Source organism: Pan paniscus, chromosome 1, assembly GCF_029289425.2.
Source record: "Pan paniscus chromosome 1, NHGRI_mPanPan1-v2.0_pri, whole genome shotgun sequence".
In the NCBI taxonomy this organism is placed as follows: Eukaryota; Metazoa; Chordata; class Mammalia; order Primates; family Hominidae; genus Pan; species Pan paniscus.
In genome coordinates this window covers 161,243,563-161,261,967 of record NC_073249.2, presented here as the reverse complement: position 1 = coordinate 161,261,967, position 18,405 = coordinate 161,243,563, and the positions used below count along the sequence as shown (strand labels likewise).

Sequence of the window (18,405 nt, the reverse complement as noted above, 5' to 3'; positions counted from 1 at the left end):
TTTCTGCAGACTGGATATTCACTGCCAGTCTGCAGAAAGGATATGATTCATATGATTCAGTTAATTGCAAACACAGATTTAACCTCTTACAGTCTCTTGAATATTGATACTTCCTTTCCTGACAAGAAATTATCAAGAGGTGAAATACAGTATATATCATCTTCCTGGGTTGGTGGAGAATGTCTTTTTGTTCTATGAAGAATTGAATAATCATGATAAACTTTACATGAAGGAAAAAGTTTAGGTATTTTTGTTATCAACAGTCAAAAGTATTATTGTTGATTGCTTAAAAATGATTTTAAAATACCATATGAAAGGGAGACTATACCTTTACACAGTGTTGGTTTTTGGCAAGTGAGACTTGGAGCAAGAGAATGATAAACACCCATATTGTGCCAATCCAGGTATTAAATTTTCCCTGTGAATCATAACAGTAGCATGATTTATAAGACATGGGGAAATAAATCAAGAAGGTAAACCCTGGAACTCTATCTCAGTTCTCTCTTAATTTTTCTTACACAGAGTGTCTACATTTGGCCTTAGTTATGGTTTGGGTTATTTAGGTTTCTTTTTGTTGGTGGTGGTTTGTTGGTTGGATGGTTTCATACATTAGCCCTTCAGCTTCCCTTTTTGCTACTGCAGTTGTTTCCTGCATATTCCAGCCAAGGGCCATCTCTCACTTTAGATTGTCCACTGGCAGGGGTGACTGTCAAAATAATGACCAAGAGGAGGGCCATTCCAGCTGCAATCCCAGAGGCCTCTGCTGTACCAGGCATTGACCTTTTAGGTTCTGAGCCGTGGGCAGGTGTGGAGGGCATCCAACCTGAGCAGTTCTGGAGGAGATATTCCTCAGGAGAGCACCTCTTTACCAGTTGGTATGGATGTACTTAATATTTTTAACAACTGTTTTGACATACCAACTGAATATATGTCCTCTAAATGGAATCTTCTAGTCTTAGTGCAGATAATCAAGACATGACTATGTAAATGTAGTGTGTATCATAAAGTTGATGCTTGGAGTCATAACAGAGTTAGGGCTTCAGAGACGCACTGTTATGCTTGGGCTTTCAGGCTTTTAGTTTAAAATATGCCACATTTCCATATTGCCTTTTATTGTCAGGAAGATTGGCCCTCAAAGTTAAAAATTAAGAACTTGGGGGAAAACTTATGTAGTGAATCTAAGCCTAAGGTAGTTTTTACTTTAGCTCTGAAAGCAGCATCATAAAAAGGTGATAGGAAAACAGGGAAGATAACCTTTTTCTTTGCATTTCTATGATTTTTACATTACACCTTTAAACATGTCTTGTTATGTACATATATGAATCTATTTTAAAAATCACTTGCTATTCAGATCGTCTTTGCCTCTATTACTGCCCATTAAAAGCCTATTTTCCTCAGATTATAGAAAACCAAGGCTTTGCTCTGAGAGACTATCTCTGACCTTGACCTAGAAATATTTAATGATACACAGCAGCATAAGAGTTTCACACTCACACATATGGAAATTGATGCAGTCCATGGGTTTTTTTTTTTTGCCTTTAATTAAAGTTAAATGGACAACAGTTTGTTACTGATATTTAGTATGTGTTCAGCATGGTATCTTTTTTTTTTTTGAGACGGAGTCTGGCTCTGTCACCCAGGCTGGAGTGCAGTGGCGCAATCTCAGCTCACTGCAAGCTTCACCTCCCGGGTTCACGCCATTCTCCTGCCTCAGCCTCCTGAGTAGCTGGGACTACAGGCGCCCGCCACCACGCATGGCTAATTTTTTGTATTTTTTAGTAGAGACAGGGTTTCACCGTGTTAGCCAGGATCTGCATGTTATCTTTTGCTTGCAGAGCCAATGGTTCAATTTCTAATCAGGTACTACTACTAGCTTTCAGAGTAACATGAATAATGTATTGACTTTTTTCAGTCAAGGCTATATTTGCAAAAAAGAGATTAAACCCTCTTTTAATATATCACATAAAGTAATAGGGAAACAAATGAGATAATGAGTGAGAAAGTTATGAAGAAGATATTGCTTGATGAATACAGATGTATGAAAATATAACACAATGTTTTTAGGCATTATTACTATTTAAATTACCATCACTTAATACTATTGTAAAAATTTCTAGTGAAGCCACTGCCTCCATCCAGTGTGAAAGCAGAAATTACTATAAACATTGGATTATTGAAAATATCTTGGGAAAAGCCAGTCTTTCCAGAGAATAACCTTCAATTCCAGATTCGCTATGGTTTAAGTGGAAAAGAAGTACAATGGAAGGTACCTTTTACTTAGAACTTCAGCTTTCCTCATTAAATGCTATTTCTATAATATGTAAGAGTTTAATTGCATTAGATTAATTTTATTGGCATAAAAGTACATTCTCCTATATTGTGTAGCTATTTTCATTAAATAGATTTATCTAAGTCTAACTTTTTTAAAGAACAAAGTTTCCTGAAATCCATCATTCCCTGAAGTGTGTTTTACAGAACATTGGTTGCATATTATGTTCCTTGGAAAAAGATTAAATGGCTAAATCAGTTTAGGAAACCCTGTATCACTGTATCGTCCTTGTGTAGTCACGGTATACATATTACATATTCAAGGTTTGGAGAGGTCCTTCATTAAAGAAAAATTTGTGACCTTATTTCATCTCATGTTCCCCAAACTAATTTTTCCAAGAAACTGTTGTTTCTCTAACATCTGTTGATATCTTTTAGTACATACATGTTTAATGGAATGCATTTTGGAAGAAGCTGCTTTTCAAACAAACAGAGTCATTCCCGTAGTGGCAAGTGTGCCTATGATGGCATTCCACATCAGCTTTGTGATGGCAGCCTGCAAAGACCTAGAAATATCAGAAACCCTTATTGTATCATTAGATCACAATGATATCAACTGAAACAAATGTGACAGTTTAGCTGCTGTTGAAGGATACTGAATATCAGCGATTTGCTACAGTAGGTCCTATCTAACCAATACGTTTAAATTCTTTTTAAATTCTTAAAACATCTTTGTGGGTAGAGGATTAGTGGACAGGGATTAGTAGGAGGGTAAGAGAGTGTTTGGGAAACAAGGTTGCAAGTAAACCAGTTCAAAATCTTGTCATCATCTGCAAGGGAGTGACAAGATAAATAAGAAAATCCTTGACTTGAAGGAGTTTACAATCCAAGCCTAATTGTGACTATTTCTGAAGGCAGAAAACACAGAATCAGTTAATTTTGGTATAGCGTTAAGGTTTAAAATAAAATGTACTTCAGGGCCCTTCAGATACATATGTGTTGGTAATGATCAATCTAATGCTTTGACTTATTTTACAGATGTATGAGGTTTATGATGCAAAATCAAAATCTGTCAGTCTCCCAGTTCCAGACTTGTGTGCAGTCTATGCTGTTCAGGTGCGCTGTAAGAGGCTAGATGGACTGGGATATTGGAGTAATTGGAGCAATCCAGCCTACACAGTTGTCATGGATATAAAAGGTCTGCAGAGATTTTGTAAATGTGTTTTGAAAGTGCGTAAGTGTGTGCTTCAAATATGGCTGAAAAGTATTTCTTCAAAAACATATACACAACTTGTCGTTTTGCAGTTCCTATGAGAGGACCTGAATTTTGGAGAATAATTAATGGAGATACTATGAAAAAGGAGAAAAATGTCACTTTACTTTGGAAGGTATTCCCAATTTTAATATTACTCTTAAATTGTATTTTTATACTCTTAAAAATTTACTTCATGGTCCATAATCCTGTTATTAATCTTCGGAAAGCTCAACAATCCTGTATTTCATTTCATTTATGAGATGTATTTAAAGAGAGCTAAGATGTACAGTGGCTGAAGCACTGGCATAGTGTTAGGAGACTTTCATTCTCTTAGCTTCACATATTGTAGTTACGTCAGTACTATTTTGGCAAAGTTACTTAGACTCTTTGGGCCTCAGTTTTCTCATCTGTGTAAATGTAATATTGAACTAGATGATAGGCAGTGTTTCTTGGAGTCTAAAAGTTGTATTCATATTTAATCCTGAACAATGTAAATGTCACCTTCCCCGCACACCCCAAGGGCATCTAACACATGACAGAGTATTCCATTTATGTGATGGCATAAAAACAGTGGATAGTCCCATATATGATGGCTGTTTAGCCTAGTAATTTTCAAAGCATCCTCTCCCAAATGAACTGATTTCTATTTCAAGTGAATAGTTTATTTGGTCAGTAAATGCCAAATTTAAGATTGACTTGGGAATACAACACATGAAGTCAAATAGTCTTTCTGTCACTCCAAATGTGAATTGTAAGTTTAATACCCAAGGTTGAATGAGCACATGTTTGAAAATGGTTTCCTGATGTAAGACCAAAGCCTCTGTAAAAGTTGTGATATGTGAGAATTTATGTTCATTTGGTTTCTAAATCCAGTTACTCTATAATTTCATTTGGTGAATAATCAATGCAATTTCTAAAGTCTTCCATTTCAATATTTCTTAAAATAATTTTTTATTCTTTTATTTCATTTCTTTTATTATTGCTCTCCTTAAAAAATTTAGTTTCTTTTGTTATTGCTCTCTTTTCTTTTTCTAGCAAACCATTCCTTCAACACATTTTAATATTTCCAACTTAAAGTTAGCATTAGAACTGACAGACATTTATGAGCCATTTATTGTATTCTGAACACTTCATACATATCTCCACCTCCCGGGGAATTCAGGACCTGTATTCTGAGAGATTGAGCGGGCGGTTGAACCCACCGCAGAAGGGGGCACTGCTGAATAAGAAACAAGAGTCTTGCCCGACAGATTATTTTTCTCATATTTTTGGTTTTATCTCCATGGGCACTGTTCCAGATACCTGCGAACTTCTACAGTGAAGGATAGGCAGTGATGTTCCTATGTTTGTGGTAGGGCCAGCTATGAGCAGAATTTAAGTAGCTTTTCTTTTTCTTTGATTTGTCCTCTCAGAGCTGTAGTCAACAGCCCTTTGGCCTAGGCTACAGTTACCCTCTCCCATTGCAACATACTCTAGAACAAAACAGTTGTCTTTCTCCAGACAGTTCTTATGTTTTCCTCATATCATGGATTCCACATTTCCTCAGCAATGCTGCCAATAGAAGTTTCTGTAATGATGAAAATGGTTTATATCTGCATTGTCCAATATGGTAGCATCTAGCCACACGTGGTTATTAAGCACTTGAAATGTGCCTAGTGTGACTCAGCAACTGAATTTTAAATTGTATTTAATTTTGATTAATTTAAGTTTAAATGGCTGCAAGTGGCCAGTGGCTATCTTTTTGGACAACAAAGCTCTATGGGTTCTTTAGGGATGATTTGTGGGAGGGAGACAGGACCCTTGCTAATCTACCATCTTTGCAGAACCTTGAATGCCTTTTATTAGTCAATTTGCCTTTCATTAATTTTGTTTTGTGCTGTTTTGTTGTGGTTTCCTAAACTGAGATAATAGTTCAATGATTACAGTTCTCCAAGCCTATGCCTCTTAAACCGGGATAAGATTTGCTTAAGGAGTAAGCCACAAGGCCACAGGATAAGTATGGCACTTTTTAAAAAATATCATTTCTCTGGCATTTTTAAAATAATAAACTTTATGTTAAGGCAGTTTTAGAGTTACAAAAAGATGGCAAAGATAGTACAGAGAATTCCTATGTATTCCCACACCAAGTTTTCTCTAGTATTAACATCTTAGGCTAGTATGATACATTTGTTACAATTAATTAAACAATATTGATATGTCATCATTAATTCATCTGTAATTTATTTCAAATCCAAATTTCCTTAGCTTTTACCAAATGTTCTTTTTCTGGTTCAGGATTCCATCCAGGATAGCAGATTTCATTTAGTAGTCATACCTCCTTATGCTTCTCTTGGTTGCAAAAGTTTCTTAGATCTTCTTTGTTTTTATGAACTTGACACAATTGAGAAGTACTGGTCGGGTATTTTGTAGAATCTCCATCAAATGGGTTTTGTCTAATGTTTTCTCATGATTAATTTAGGGTTATGGGTTTGGGGGAGGAAGATCACAGATGTAAAATGCCATTCCATCACATCATATTAAGGATACATTCTACCAATGTGACTTACCATAGTTGATGTTAACCTTGCTCGTCTGGCTGAGGTAGTGTTGTCTGGCTGAGGTAGTGTTGTCTGGCTGAGGTAGTGTTGTCTGGCTTCACACTGGAAAGTTACTCTTTTTTCTCCTTTCTCCATTTTAGTTTTAAAAATGAAGTCCCCATGCTTAAGGAGTAGGAGTCATGTTCCACCTACTTGAAGGTAGAGGACCTACATATATTATTTAGTGTTCTTCTGCATGGGAGATTTGTCTGTTCTCCCACATTAATTATTTTATTTATTCAATCATTTATTTATATTAGTATGGACAATGAACATTTATTTTAGACTTGGTTTGTAATCCAATACTAGTTTATTTTGTTGCTGAAAATATTCCTGCTTCAGTCATTGGGAGCTCTTTTAATTGACTCATGTTCCTTTGACATGCCCCCGTCATTGTGGGGTTTTTTATTTTAATTTTTGAGTACTGGTAAGTTCGACTTTATTAAAATTAAAAACCTCTGATCTGGGAAAGACTGTCAAGAGGATGAAAAGTTAAGGCACAGACTGGGTGAAAATATTTGCAAAAACACACATCTGATAAAGGACTTATAACCAAATTACACAAAGAAATCTTTAAGATTCAACAGGAGAACAACCCAGTTAAAATGAAAAAAAAAAACAAACAAACCAAGTATCTGAACAAAAACCTAGCCAAAGTAGATATACAGATGACAAATATGAATATTAAAAGATGTTCAACATCATTCATCACTAAGAGTTGCAAATTAAAACAAGATACCACTCCACACCTATTAGAATGGCTAAAATCCAAAAAAAAAAAAAAAACCTGACAATACAAATTGCTGGTGAGGATGCAGGGCAGCAAGAACTTTTATTCATTGCTGGTGGAAATGCAAAATGGTACAGCCACTTTGGAAGCCAGTTTGGTAATTTCTTACAAATTTAAACATAGCCTTACCAACCACATGATGCAACATTGCATCCTAGGTATTTACTCAGCTGATTTGAAAACTTAAGTCTACATAGAAACTTGCACATGAATGTTTAAGCAGCTTTAGTTATATTCATCCCAAACTAGAGGCAACTAAGATATCCTTCAAAAATGAAACGATTCTGTATACTTCTGAAATGGTGGGTATATAGCACTATGCATTTGCCAAAACTCCTCGAACTTCATAGCACAAAGAGTGAATCTTAATGCATGTAGATTAAAAAGAAAATCATTTAGGAGGTTGAAGGATCCCAGGATTGACTGTAAACTGTGACAAAGGAATCTACCTGTATTACAAGTGTATGAAGCAACTTCACTGAAGGTGGTGGGAGAAAAGGCCACTTTGGAACTTGAGTGGAGTTGTTGGAAATGTGTGGAGTCTTAAGACTAAAGGCAAAAGAAACTGTACATAAGCACTGTACTCTAGTTGATACAGTTCTCACAGGGCTATGGGCTAACAATTATGGTAGTGCTCTACATGTACACTGGAAGGGGACAAGCAAGTAAATGGATGGTGGATGGTGGGACCCAGATTTCTCACTGTTGGATTGGGAGGTTACACACAAGCACAGGATGATCCATGTGGCAATGAATTAGAGTTGGTGATATAGGTATGAACTTATATCTAGCTTAATATAGATATAGCTAGATTCTGGTTTAGGATACATGTACATTTTCTTGATTTGTAAGGTAAGAGGGCCTAAAAGTAATGACATCCAGTAGTAAGGCATGTGCCCAGACTTGTTTCTAATTACCATCGTTCAATAATAGAAACAAGGGCTACTGGGAGAAATGGCTAATTTTAGGGTTGGGGCAGAAAATATATGAGATTAGCCTGGAGGATCTTGTAGTACCAGAAAGTAAGGAAGCTTAACATTCTCTTACTTGATGGTTACCAAAAAAGTATTCATTAAAACTGACATTTTTTTTTTTTTCAAATAAAATGCAACATTTGCATGACTTTGAAACATTTCTTTCTTGCGGTGGCTGCTAAAATCTTACTTCCAACCTATCCAGATGATTCCAAGTTTTGCAGGGATACATGTATATGTGTTTATTTTTCTCTGCCAATTCTAACTTAGAGGCATCTCACTGGCAAGAAATTGAGATGTACTGTTCTAGTCTATGATATACAGTCCAGCCTTCTCTGTCTTTATAAGGGATTGCCAGCATTTAATCTTACCTGCCATAGGTGAAGTTGATTGGGGAAATGGGGTACACTGTTAACCTCTGTGGAATATAAGAATAGAATTGAACTAGACACTTATTTTACATTCGGATCTTTAATGACCTGATATTATTATTTTTAATTATATGGCAGAAATTCTGGGGTGCCATAGACACTGTTTTGATAGCCTCTGTTACTCATTAACCTTTGCAGACATTCTTACATTCTAGATAATCTTCCAAGAGTATCAGAGGAAAGGAAAATGAATGACAAATCTTACTATGATCAATATATGATGATTAACACCTTCACAGCTCTTGTTGTTGCTTTTCATTATCTGAGGGTTATTCCTTGTTTGCTTTTTAGATGAGGAAACTCTCTACTCCTTATGTCTTTCATTTCTCTAAAATTAGAGTGAAACTTCTTGGTAGAAAAGTGTCTTGATCATATCCCTACTTTGTTATCTTCAAGTGATTTATTCTCTGGGCCTTAAGAAAAAAACCTCAAAAAGGGGAAAATAAGTTTGCTATGCTCCATAACGATCCAGACACCTTCATGGAGACTGTGGCAGAGGCAAACTCTATCCCACCCATCTCTCCAGCCTCTCAGCCTTGTAATAGTACCTGCCCTGATCTGGCCCCTGCCTCCTAATAAGAAATGTAGAATGAGAGTTATGTGAGCTCAGCTAGTATAAAAAGCACTGCAGCCCTTAAACTAATCAATTTCTATATTTACTACAGCCCCTGATGAAAAATGACTCATTGTGCAGTGTTCAGAGATATGTGATAAACCATCATACTTCCTGCAATGGAACATGGTCAGAAGATGTGGGAAATCACACGAAATTCACTTTCCTGTGGACAGAGCAAGCACATACTGTTACGGTTCTGGCCATCAATTCAATTGGTGCTTCTGTTGCAAATTTTAATTTAACCTTTTCATGGCCTATGAGCAAAGGTAAGAAGAGGTACAGAGTAGTAATCCATTGCCTCTTTTATATTTAACTTATGCAAACTCTCCTATTTTAAATTATCTTTCAAGCAGCCTGCAATTCTCTGCATCTGAAAGTCTCTCTTTCACCTTTCATCTCTTCTTTGTCTGGAAAAATAACAAAGTACATTGTACAATGATCACGTAATACAGTCCTTGAGCTTTCATGTGGGAGAACATTGTTGTAATGGTATTATAATATATGAGAATTTTTTAGTGAATCTAATACTTAAATCTTTTGGACCAATGGAGATCTTTAGGTCAATAATTCTCTCTCCCTATGTACATATACATGTATATATTTATATTCATACATACATGCATATAAATATGTAAAAATAAGCATATATCATATTAAATATATATTTAACACCATGTAAAATAGTAATAGCATGACATGTTATATGGATGCAGGTTAATTGCTGAGACTTAAAATTACTATGGACTTCATTGAATGTGAGTAGCAAACCTTCTTGCATTAATTTTGATATATCTGATTAATCGGAGAATTGAGACCCACTTTCAATAGGAGTTTCTAGTCTAGATTACATATTCAAAGTGTAAATTTTTAATGGAAAATACAAATTTTCTGTGTCTCTACCAATCTATAAAGCCTTTCCAACTGTTACCTCCTTTATGAAATCTTTGCTTATTGCTTTAATTGAATATGCCCTATCTCTTCTTTAAATCTCAGAGTGCTTCCTGTCTTTCTTATTTTATGTCCTGTTTACATTATGATTACCTTTGTATTTATAGTGTTAAGCATCGAGTTCCATAGCACCCAGCTCAGTGTTTTATGCTTAACATTTTCTAAGTATATATATTCTAGAAATATCTGTAGAATGCCTCAGTGGGGTAGGTAGTGGGAATTGTAATGTGAGAAAAACTATAATGGTTGGAGTGTCCAGAGCCTAATAGGTAAGACAGGTATTAATGAAATAATCATACAAGTGAATGTCTATTTGCAAACTGAGAGATAAGGGCCTGCAGGAAAGGAATATAATTTTATGAAAGGAATGAAAACAAGGAACCTGACCTGGCATTGAGATTCAGAGAAGCCACCTTGAGGAAGTGGTACTGAACCGAAATCTGAAATGTGAGTAGGAATTAAACTTCCCCAAAAGATGTAGAGGAGGGCAGGAAAAGCATTGGCTCCTAACAAGAGCAGCCAGATCAAAAGTCTATGGCACAGGATAGAAAATGAAGAAAGACCAGGGTGGCTTTGGTGTGGGAAATCATAGAAGGCAGAGAGGTGCGTTGAGACTTGGCCCTCAGGGCCTTGCAGGCATGATAGGAATTTTACCCTCAAATGTAGAAATCCGCTGGAGGCTTTTAAGTGGGATGCTGTGCAGATGGTGTTAAAATGAACAGATTTGTGCTTTGAGAGTATCACTCCATCAGTGGGAGAGGATGGTTAATAGGCTTGTGCAGTATTCCATATGAGAATGCCTTTTTGAATATATCAAAAAATTGCTTTTTAAGGTTTTAGGGAGTATCATGTTTCTCTTCAATGTCATCTATTCCCATATCTCTCTGTTTAAATGACTCTCATGATGCAAAAGTAATTGTCATGTATCATATTTATTTGTGTAAATTGTCTGTCTTCTCTTCCTTATCCCCTTTAGTAGGTTATAAGTTCCTCAAGAGTATTAGTAGATTTTTATTAATTTTTAATTTAAAAATTAATTTCCTTCTTTTCCCCTCAGTAAATATCGTGCAGTCACTCAGTGCTTATCCTTTAAACAGCAGTTGTGTGATTGTTTCCTGGATACTATCACCCAGTGATTACAAGCTAATGTATTTTATTATTGAGTGGAAAAATCTTAATGAAGATGGTGAAATAAAATGGCTTAGAATCTCTTCATCTGTTAAGAAGTATTATATCCATGGTAAGTTTACTATACTTTAGTAAGTTGCTCTCATGGATTAATATGACACTACAGATTATTAATTCTATTAATATAGCCAGTTAATGAAAACTTCAAAAATATAGAGGATACTACCATCCTAATACATATAATCCTATAACCTTTATCAAAACATTTAATTCTCTTCCTCTTCTCTTCTCTTCTCTTTTCTTTTCGACAGGGTCTCTCTGTGTTGCCCAGGCTAGAGTGCAATGGAACAAACATGGCTCACTGCAGCCTCAACCTTCTGGGCTCAAGCTATCTTTCCACCTCAGCTTCCTGAGTAGCTGAGACTATAGACACACCATCACACCCAGCTAATTAAAAATTTTTTTTTTTTTGGTAGAGACAAGGTCTCACTATGTTGCTCAGGCTGGTCTTGAACTCCTAAGCTCAAGTGATCCTCCTGCCTTGGCCTCCCAAAGTGTTGGGATTACAGGCATGGGCCACCACACCCAGCCTAATTCTGTTTCCTTTGACATTTTCTCATTTTAACATTTTATACAGGGGTTATCATATCATATCATATATCATATCCTATCATATCGTATCAATTTTCTCCTCATTTCTTTCTACCATTATTTTTAATGATATAGCATTTTATTCCAAAGTCCACTTAAACTGTTTGAGATTCTTTATGTTGCTTCCAGCTTTATCTTTTCTTATATCATTTTTTAACAGCTTCTGATATCTTCTGCCAAATTGTTTCCTCAAACTGTGTACCAACTTATAATGCCACTAACAATGAGTGGGAATGCTAGCCTGAAGGTCTGAGGAGCTAGGACTGGGTGACCTAGACCAGGGTATTCTCCCAAAGTTAGACCAGTTATTCCAGGAGGTGAGTCAAGCACAAAGTATAAGTGCACAAGACAGCATTTCTAAGTCTGAGTAAGGATTGAGGAAAGTTAACTAGGGAAGCTAAGGATTGCTATGATCTTATTATACAATATCATTCTAAGGACTCATACCATTATTTTATTCCAGGGACCTAGAATTTAGCATCAGGGTAAATTTATTTACAAATTGTTGAACAGAATTTAGTTCATCACCACTGATGCCCAGGTAGTTACTCTCTGTGCTTTTCGTTAAACCATGAGGATATAAAATTTAGGCTTCACAGAGATCTCTCTTCTTCTGGATATATTCTTCTAGAAGAATATTCATATATTATTAGCATTTGTGAAAATCATGATGGATCCATCTGGAGCTTTGCTATAGGGTTGGTCATTTTCCATGGATCAAAATCCCAGATCTTGCAAGGGGTCTCGTGGTCTCCACCACCATTTTGTTTGCATAGGATTTCACAAGACTTTAGTCTCCCAGCTACCTTGAATGGAATGGGGAAACTAAGTAAGCTGAATTCCTATTAAAAAAAAGGAGTATTGCCCACTTTGGGGGTAAGGGAGAGGTAGTAGAACATATTGCTCTGGAAAAGGAAATGAAGGAAAGAAAAAGCTCATACACCCTGCACTTGAACAAATTGGCTATCACTGGAACATGCCTTTGAAAAATTGCAATCTTCTGTCTCTGGCTAAGATTTTTAGAAAAATATTTGGAAAACTTGTCATGACTAGATAATTAGAAATGCTTAAGCTTGTTTTGAAACTCCCTTGATAATTTGATCCATAAATAATAAGTAATTTCTATGTTTGGAAATATATGATAGTCACTTTAATTCTTTTTTAAAATGTACGTTCCACTCATTACTATTAATTATGTATAAATGAGCCTTTTATGTATTTTTCTCCTCAGATCATTTTATCCCCATTGAGAAGTACCAGTTCAGTCTTTACCCAATATTTATGGAAGGAGTGGGAAAACCAAAGATAATTAATAGTTTCACTCAAGGTAAAAATTATAATTTTAGTTTCCTTTTACACCAATGTGTGTGCCTAATTTGTTTGCAGTAATATTGCCATCTGATTATTCTTTTTCTGATAGAATCATGGAAGAGTCCAAAGTCTTCTGTAGATTTTTCATGGTGAGGTTCCAAAGGAAATATTTTTTTCCTCTAAAAATAAAACTGGAGCTATAGAAATAGAGTCACGGGGCCTCTTATATTTCTGATTCATCTTACTGTACTTGGAATACCAACATTTTGATTTTGTTATTACTTTTTAAATTGTCTTCAAATCTAAGCAACCTAGCAATGATATTTCAAGAGATAAACATTTCATCTGTTGTTAGAATAAAAATCATTTAAAAAATTCATACATGTATTATCCAACAGATATTAATTGAGCATTGTTCTAAGCACTGTGGATTGAATAGTGAACATAAGTTTCTGCCCTTATGGATCTTAAATACCAGTGCTCTAATTGAGAGTGATGGGCAATAAATAATTATATAATGTCAGATAGAAATAAGTGCCATGAAGGAAAACAAAAGCAAGATAAAGGGATAGCATTAAATGTGGCACTTTAGTTGATAGCCAGAAATGGTCTTTCTATGGAGTTGGATGATATTCGAGTAAAACCTTGCAAGTACAGTAAGACCCTACTTGATATAGTCAATAGATTCTTGGAAACTGCAACTTTATGCAACATGACCTACAGGAGGTCCTTGAATAACATCATTTTGTTCAAGGTAGTTTCATGATAATGTTGATGAGAAAAAAAAGGTTTTGTTATACATTGCCATTTCACTTAACATTGCAGTTTCCAAGAGCCTATCAATGATGTTCAGTGAAGACATAACTGTACAAATAGCAAAAGCATTCCAGGCAAAAGGACAGTGTGTGAAGAGCCCCTAAAGAGTGGGGATGCTTGGTGGTTCAAGAAACAGCAAGGAAATCAGTGTGTGTGGAGTGAACAAGATAGAGATTGGCAGGTGTGGAAGGTTGGGTCCTCCAGGAGTAGATACTGAGACAGTCATCATAACAAGTTTGACACTTTGGCCCATTATAATGTAAAAATGATCAGGTAGAGAGGAATGGCAAATAAATAAATTTGAAAAAATATTTTGCTAATTTACAGTAGATATGATGCTGAACAAAATAATAAGTATTTTATTAATGTGATCACAACATATTTTTATCTTCATTTTTTATTTTTATATTTTTGAAGGTAATAAGAGATTTGTGATGAATTCAGAAAATGTTTACTATAATTTTTGATACAGAAAGAAATTAATATTTCCTCAAGTTTCTGAGTTGTGTAAATTGTATTTCTTTTTCAGATGATATTGAAAAACACCAGAGTGATGCAGGTTTATATGTAATTGTGCCAGTAATTATTTCCTCTTCCATCTTATTGCTTGGAACATTATTAATATCACACCAAAGGTATTGTACTTGAGGTTAAGAATCTTTACGGCAAAAGTCCTTACGCATATTCAAACCCTGATTTAAAACCTTCTAAATTAGGAATATTAAAGTCTTCTAAGTGCTTTTATATGTAGTCTGTATACAATTAAGATAGCATAAAAAGGAAAGGCCTGTTGTCAGGAAATGGCATTCCATTTTGCTAGGACTGTAAGAGTTAAAGAATGAGGAAGGAAACACGAAACACAGCTTAACAGTTAAAGACAGGTTTTCTTCAGATAAAACCTGAGGGGCTTCTGGCCAATTTTGTTCAGGAGCCCTTTCTCTTACAGACTAAGAGTATGTATTGGTTTTAGGGTGAGGGGGCTTATCACAAGCTTGGAATGTTTATGTGTGAGGGAGAAGTTTATGGCGGGGTTGGAATGTCTCTGGGAGGAGGGGAGGTTATCTTGGGGCTGACATCTTTCCAGCTGGAGGGGGAGGGTTATCTTGGGGCTGGCATGTGCCTGGTCAGGGAGGATGGAATGTTTCTGGTTGGAGATGTTATTTGTGGTTTATGGTAATGCTGACCTTAGCCATTAGGCTGATGCCCTTTGGATTTAGGTGGTTTTTGATTAAGGTGAATTTTAATATGAGGTGCTTGTCCATGATGGTGATGCTCCTGCTCTGTCAAGGACAACATAACTTCAAGGAAGAATTTAGTTTTTTTAAAAAAATGTACATACATTCAGGAAACAACAAGCTTATAACAGGAAATCCTAAGCAGTATGTTCTTGGAGGTGGCAAAAATGGCTTTCAGAGTTCTGCAGTTTGGGTTAAGGACGTTTTGTGGTGAAGTGGGTGGTAAAAGTAGCCTTTTAGTGGTGACCTGGAGCAGTCAGTTCATTTATGATCAGCAGGCACTCTGCTTTTTAGAGATCAGCACTGTGTGGCTCCAGCCTGCTTGGCTTGTCAGGCAAATGGCTGAGTTCCATGGATGGTGGCATGGGTGCCATGATACTCTCTGTGCTGAGAAGTCCAGCGTGGTTATTTTACACATGCCAAATCTCTGTAGAAACCATTGTCTTCAGGCAAAAAAGAGAGAGAGGAGATTTTAGAATCTGAATTTATCTTGTAGTTAAGTGAGTTGATGGGGCCACATCAAATGGAATTTTTTCTGGTACCCACTTTGTGGCCATTTTTAATATTTCAATTTCTTTGAGAGAAATCTATCCAGTGTTTAGCATGGTGCTTGGCACACAGCTTTCAATAAGTATTGGCTATTTCTGTTATTACAGTGATTTTCAGCTTGGGTCTAGATAAAAGTTTGGTAGAAATCTTCATGGGCTAGCATGTGAAAATGCATCTGACCCTACGGAGGCATAGTTGATCTGGTGGACTAATTTCTAGCTTGTCTGTTCACTAACTGTTCACATTTTCAATATGAATGTTTTTCTCTAATTTTGATGCCCTGTTTATCCTTTGTAGAATGAAAAAGCTGTTTTGGGAAGATGTTCCGAACCCTAAGAATTGTTCCTGGGCACAAGGACTTAATTTTCAGAAGGTTGCTTTTTCAATTTTTTTTAACCCAGAATATATAAAATTGCAATCTAGATGCCATATGACTTATAGAGCATTAAGCATTTTTAAGATTTAAAAGGTCATATTTTGTTCAATTCATCTTAATATATCTGTTATTATATACTTTCAAGAATAGCAGGATGCAGGGATTTGAAATCAGGAAGAAACAAATTTCAGCGCATAGTTTATCGTATGAGAGTTCACAATATACATATGTTGCTTCTGTGTCACAGTACATAATAAAATAAATATTAGAAAGTTAAGGGTCAATCTGATGGAGAACAGATATTTGGATACACTTGTTTTGGTATAAACTGTATTTAGGCAAAAGGCTGGAATCAATATTTTTAATGTCTATAATTATCTCCATAATTATTTAAATAAATTAGAAAATTATATAATCCTCAAACATTACAATATGAAAAATGCAGTGATCATAATAAAACTTATATTTATGCAGAAGTTCCATTCAAGTACAAGTACTTTATGAGAGTTAGTCAACTATAATAAAATAATTTGTATTTTCTTCTATAGTAGGATTTTTCAGAAAGCTCTAAATTTAGTGACTGTTTTATTAATTCTCATAATGTCCCTTGAAGCAAAGCTAGCTTTCCACTCATAAAACTGGAAAAATAGAATTCAGTCAAGTCAAAATACACAGATTTTTAAACAATACTTATTTGGAGGTTATTATCCAGGTTCGGTGATTGCATCTTTATCATTAGTCACTTGTTAAAAGTTTTCAATGGTTTCCTTTTGAATACAAGATATAAACTAAAGCCCCCTGAAGCTATTAATAGTACTCAAGGACCTCTTTCTACAATCTGTTATCAACCTACCTATACGACTTTTTCTATCCCTGGGCCTTGATGATACCTTTACTGTTCCCATCCACCTACACAGAGCCTTCCTTGTACATGAAGATCTTGCTCTAGGCCCTTCTTTCCTCAAGCCTTCCTTTAACCAGTGTAATTCAAAAGAATTTCTACCCCCTTTAAGTTCCTAGATCATTGTACTGTTTTTTTAATTGTGGATAGTGCTCTGAATTCAAAGACTGTATTTTATCCATCACAAATATTTGTAGTACTCCTCCTGCTGTTCTTTATGTGCAAAGCACTGAGATACATATTCTTACATTTATTAAGATTTTTACTTACATTCTCAATGTTTCAATTTCCTCTTCTGTGAAATAGGCTGCTTACCTTTTAGGTTGTTTGCAGGACTAAAGAAGATGGTACTTGTGACATAGTAAGGTCTCAACAAATATTAATTATTATTGTACATATTTATGTATTTTATATTACTATTATTATTCTTTCAGTTACCCTATGGGACAAGTGTTATTCTCTCTATATTGCAAAAGAGAAAGCTGAAGCTCATAGTGGTTTGGTAACTTGTTTTAGAGGCAAGATTAGCTTACCAGTTTGTCTGGCTTTGGAGCCTGTTCTAATAGCAGCTGTTCTCTATAGCAGTGGCTTCTTTTTCTTTCTTTCTTCTTCGCCATGACCCACAGTGAAAAAAACTTAGGTTGGTGCAAAAGTAATTGCAGTTTTGGCATTTTTAGTGTATAAATACGTTTTACCTTCCAACCTAGTACACCATAGATACAGATATGCAAGACCGAAATGAAAGATACGCAAAGCAGCTTTACTTCTTGCTTGAAATAGAATGTTTTAAAATTCTATTTTATTTGTTAAAAATGCTGGTTGCAAGACACTAAATTGATTTCACAACATTCGAATGGCCTATGATTTGCAGTTAGAAAAACACTGTTCTACAGCTTATCAATGAATAAGTAAACAACTAATATTGTAGACATAATGAACAAAGAAAAAGACTGAATTGTAATTTTTCAGCAGGAGAAAGAATGCCCTGTCTTCAGAAGCAGCAGTAGTGTTGTTTTATATATGAACAATTCTTTTTATAGAAACTTCGCTTTGCCTGAGTCTAATCAGCCACACTCCTATATACTCCTCACCTGTGCTGTTGCTCACTAAGCCAGAGTCTCCTTTCATTAAAACAGTGTTGCCGAGTTTTTCAAGTTAATATTTTTTCTCTCATTTATCTTTTACTAAGAATTTATACAGTGACATTTTGTGTAGTTGTGATGATATTTCAGAGAGAGATATATATGTCGTTCATTCATTTGTTCAACAAGCACATGGTGAGTATTTATATGTAAGGCTTGGCTGTTGCTAGGGTCTGGGAGAACAGATTTTTCTTACCATATGAGAAATAAGACAGTGAGGTCAGAGAAGAGTGGCTGGGTTGAAAGTAGAATAGGAAGAACTTGTCTCCTTTTGCCTCTCTAAAATAGTTCTTTTCTGTTCACTTCATCCATATATTCAATATGATTGAATACTTACCCTATACCAGTCACTATAGTATGCCCTGGCATTATAAGGATAAGAAAAACACTATATGCTCCTGAGTATACAGTTTAATGGGGGAAGATAATCATTAATAC

The 18,405-nt window shown here is 35.5% G+C and overlaps 1 protein-coding gene across 8 annotated transcripts in view; it reads left to right on the top strand.

Moving 5' to 3' along the window:
- The window catches only part of LEPR (leptin receptor), a 214,987-nt gene that overhangs the window by 179,210 nt on the left and 17,372 nt on the right, over positions 1–18,405 (top strand). For all 8 annotated transcript variants that reach the window (XM_055117717.2, XM_055117709.2, XM_063600666.1 and 5 more), the window contains 8 exons: positions 2,118–2,266; positions 3,307–3,466; positions 3,574–3,656; positions 8,960–9,176; positions 10,916–11,098; positions 12,869–12,964; positions 14,294–14,399; positions 15,846–15,921. In XM_055117717.2, the coding sequence (XP_054973692.1) occupies positions 2,118–2,266; positions 3,307–3,466; positions 3,574–3,656; positions 8,960–9,176; positions 10,916–11,098; positions 12,869–12,964; positions 14,294–14,399; positions 15,846–15,921 (1,070 nt within the window). The remainder of the gene's footprint in view (positions 1–2,117; positions 2,267–3,306; positions 3,467–3,573; positions 3,657–8,959; positions 9,177–10,915; positions 11,099–12,868; positions 12,965–14,293; positions 14,400–15,845; positions 15,922–18,405) is intronic.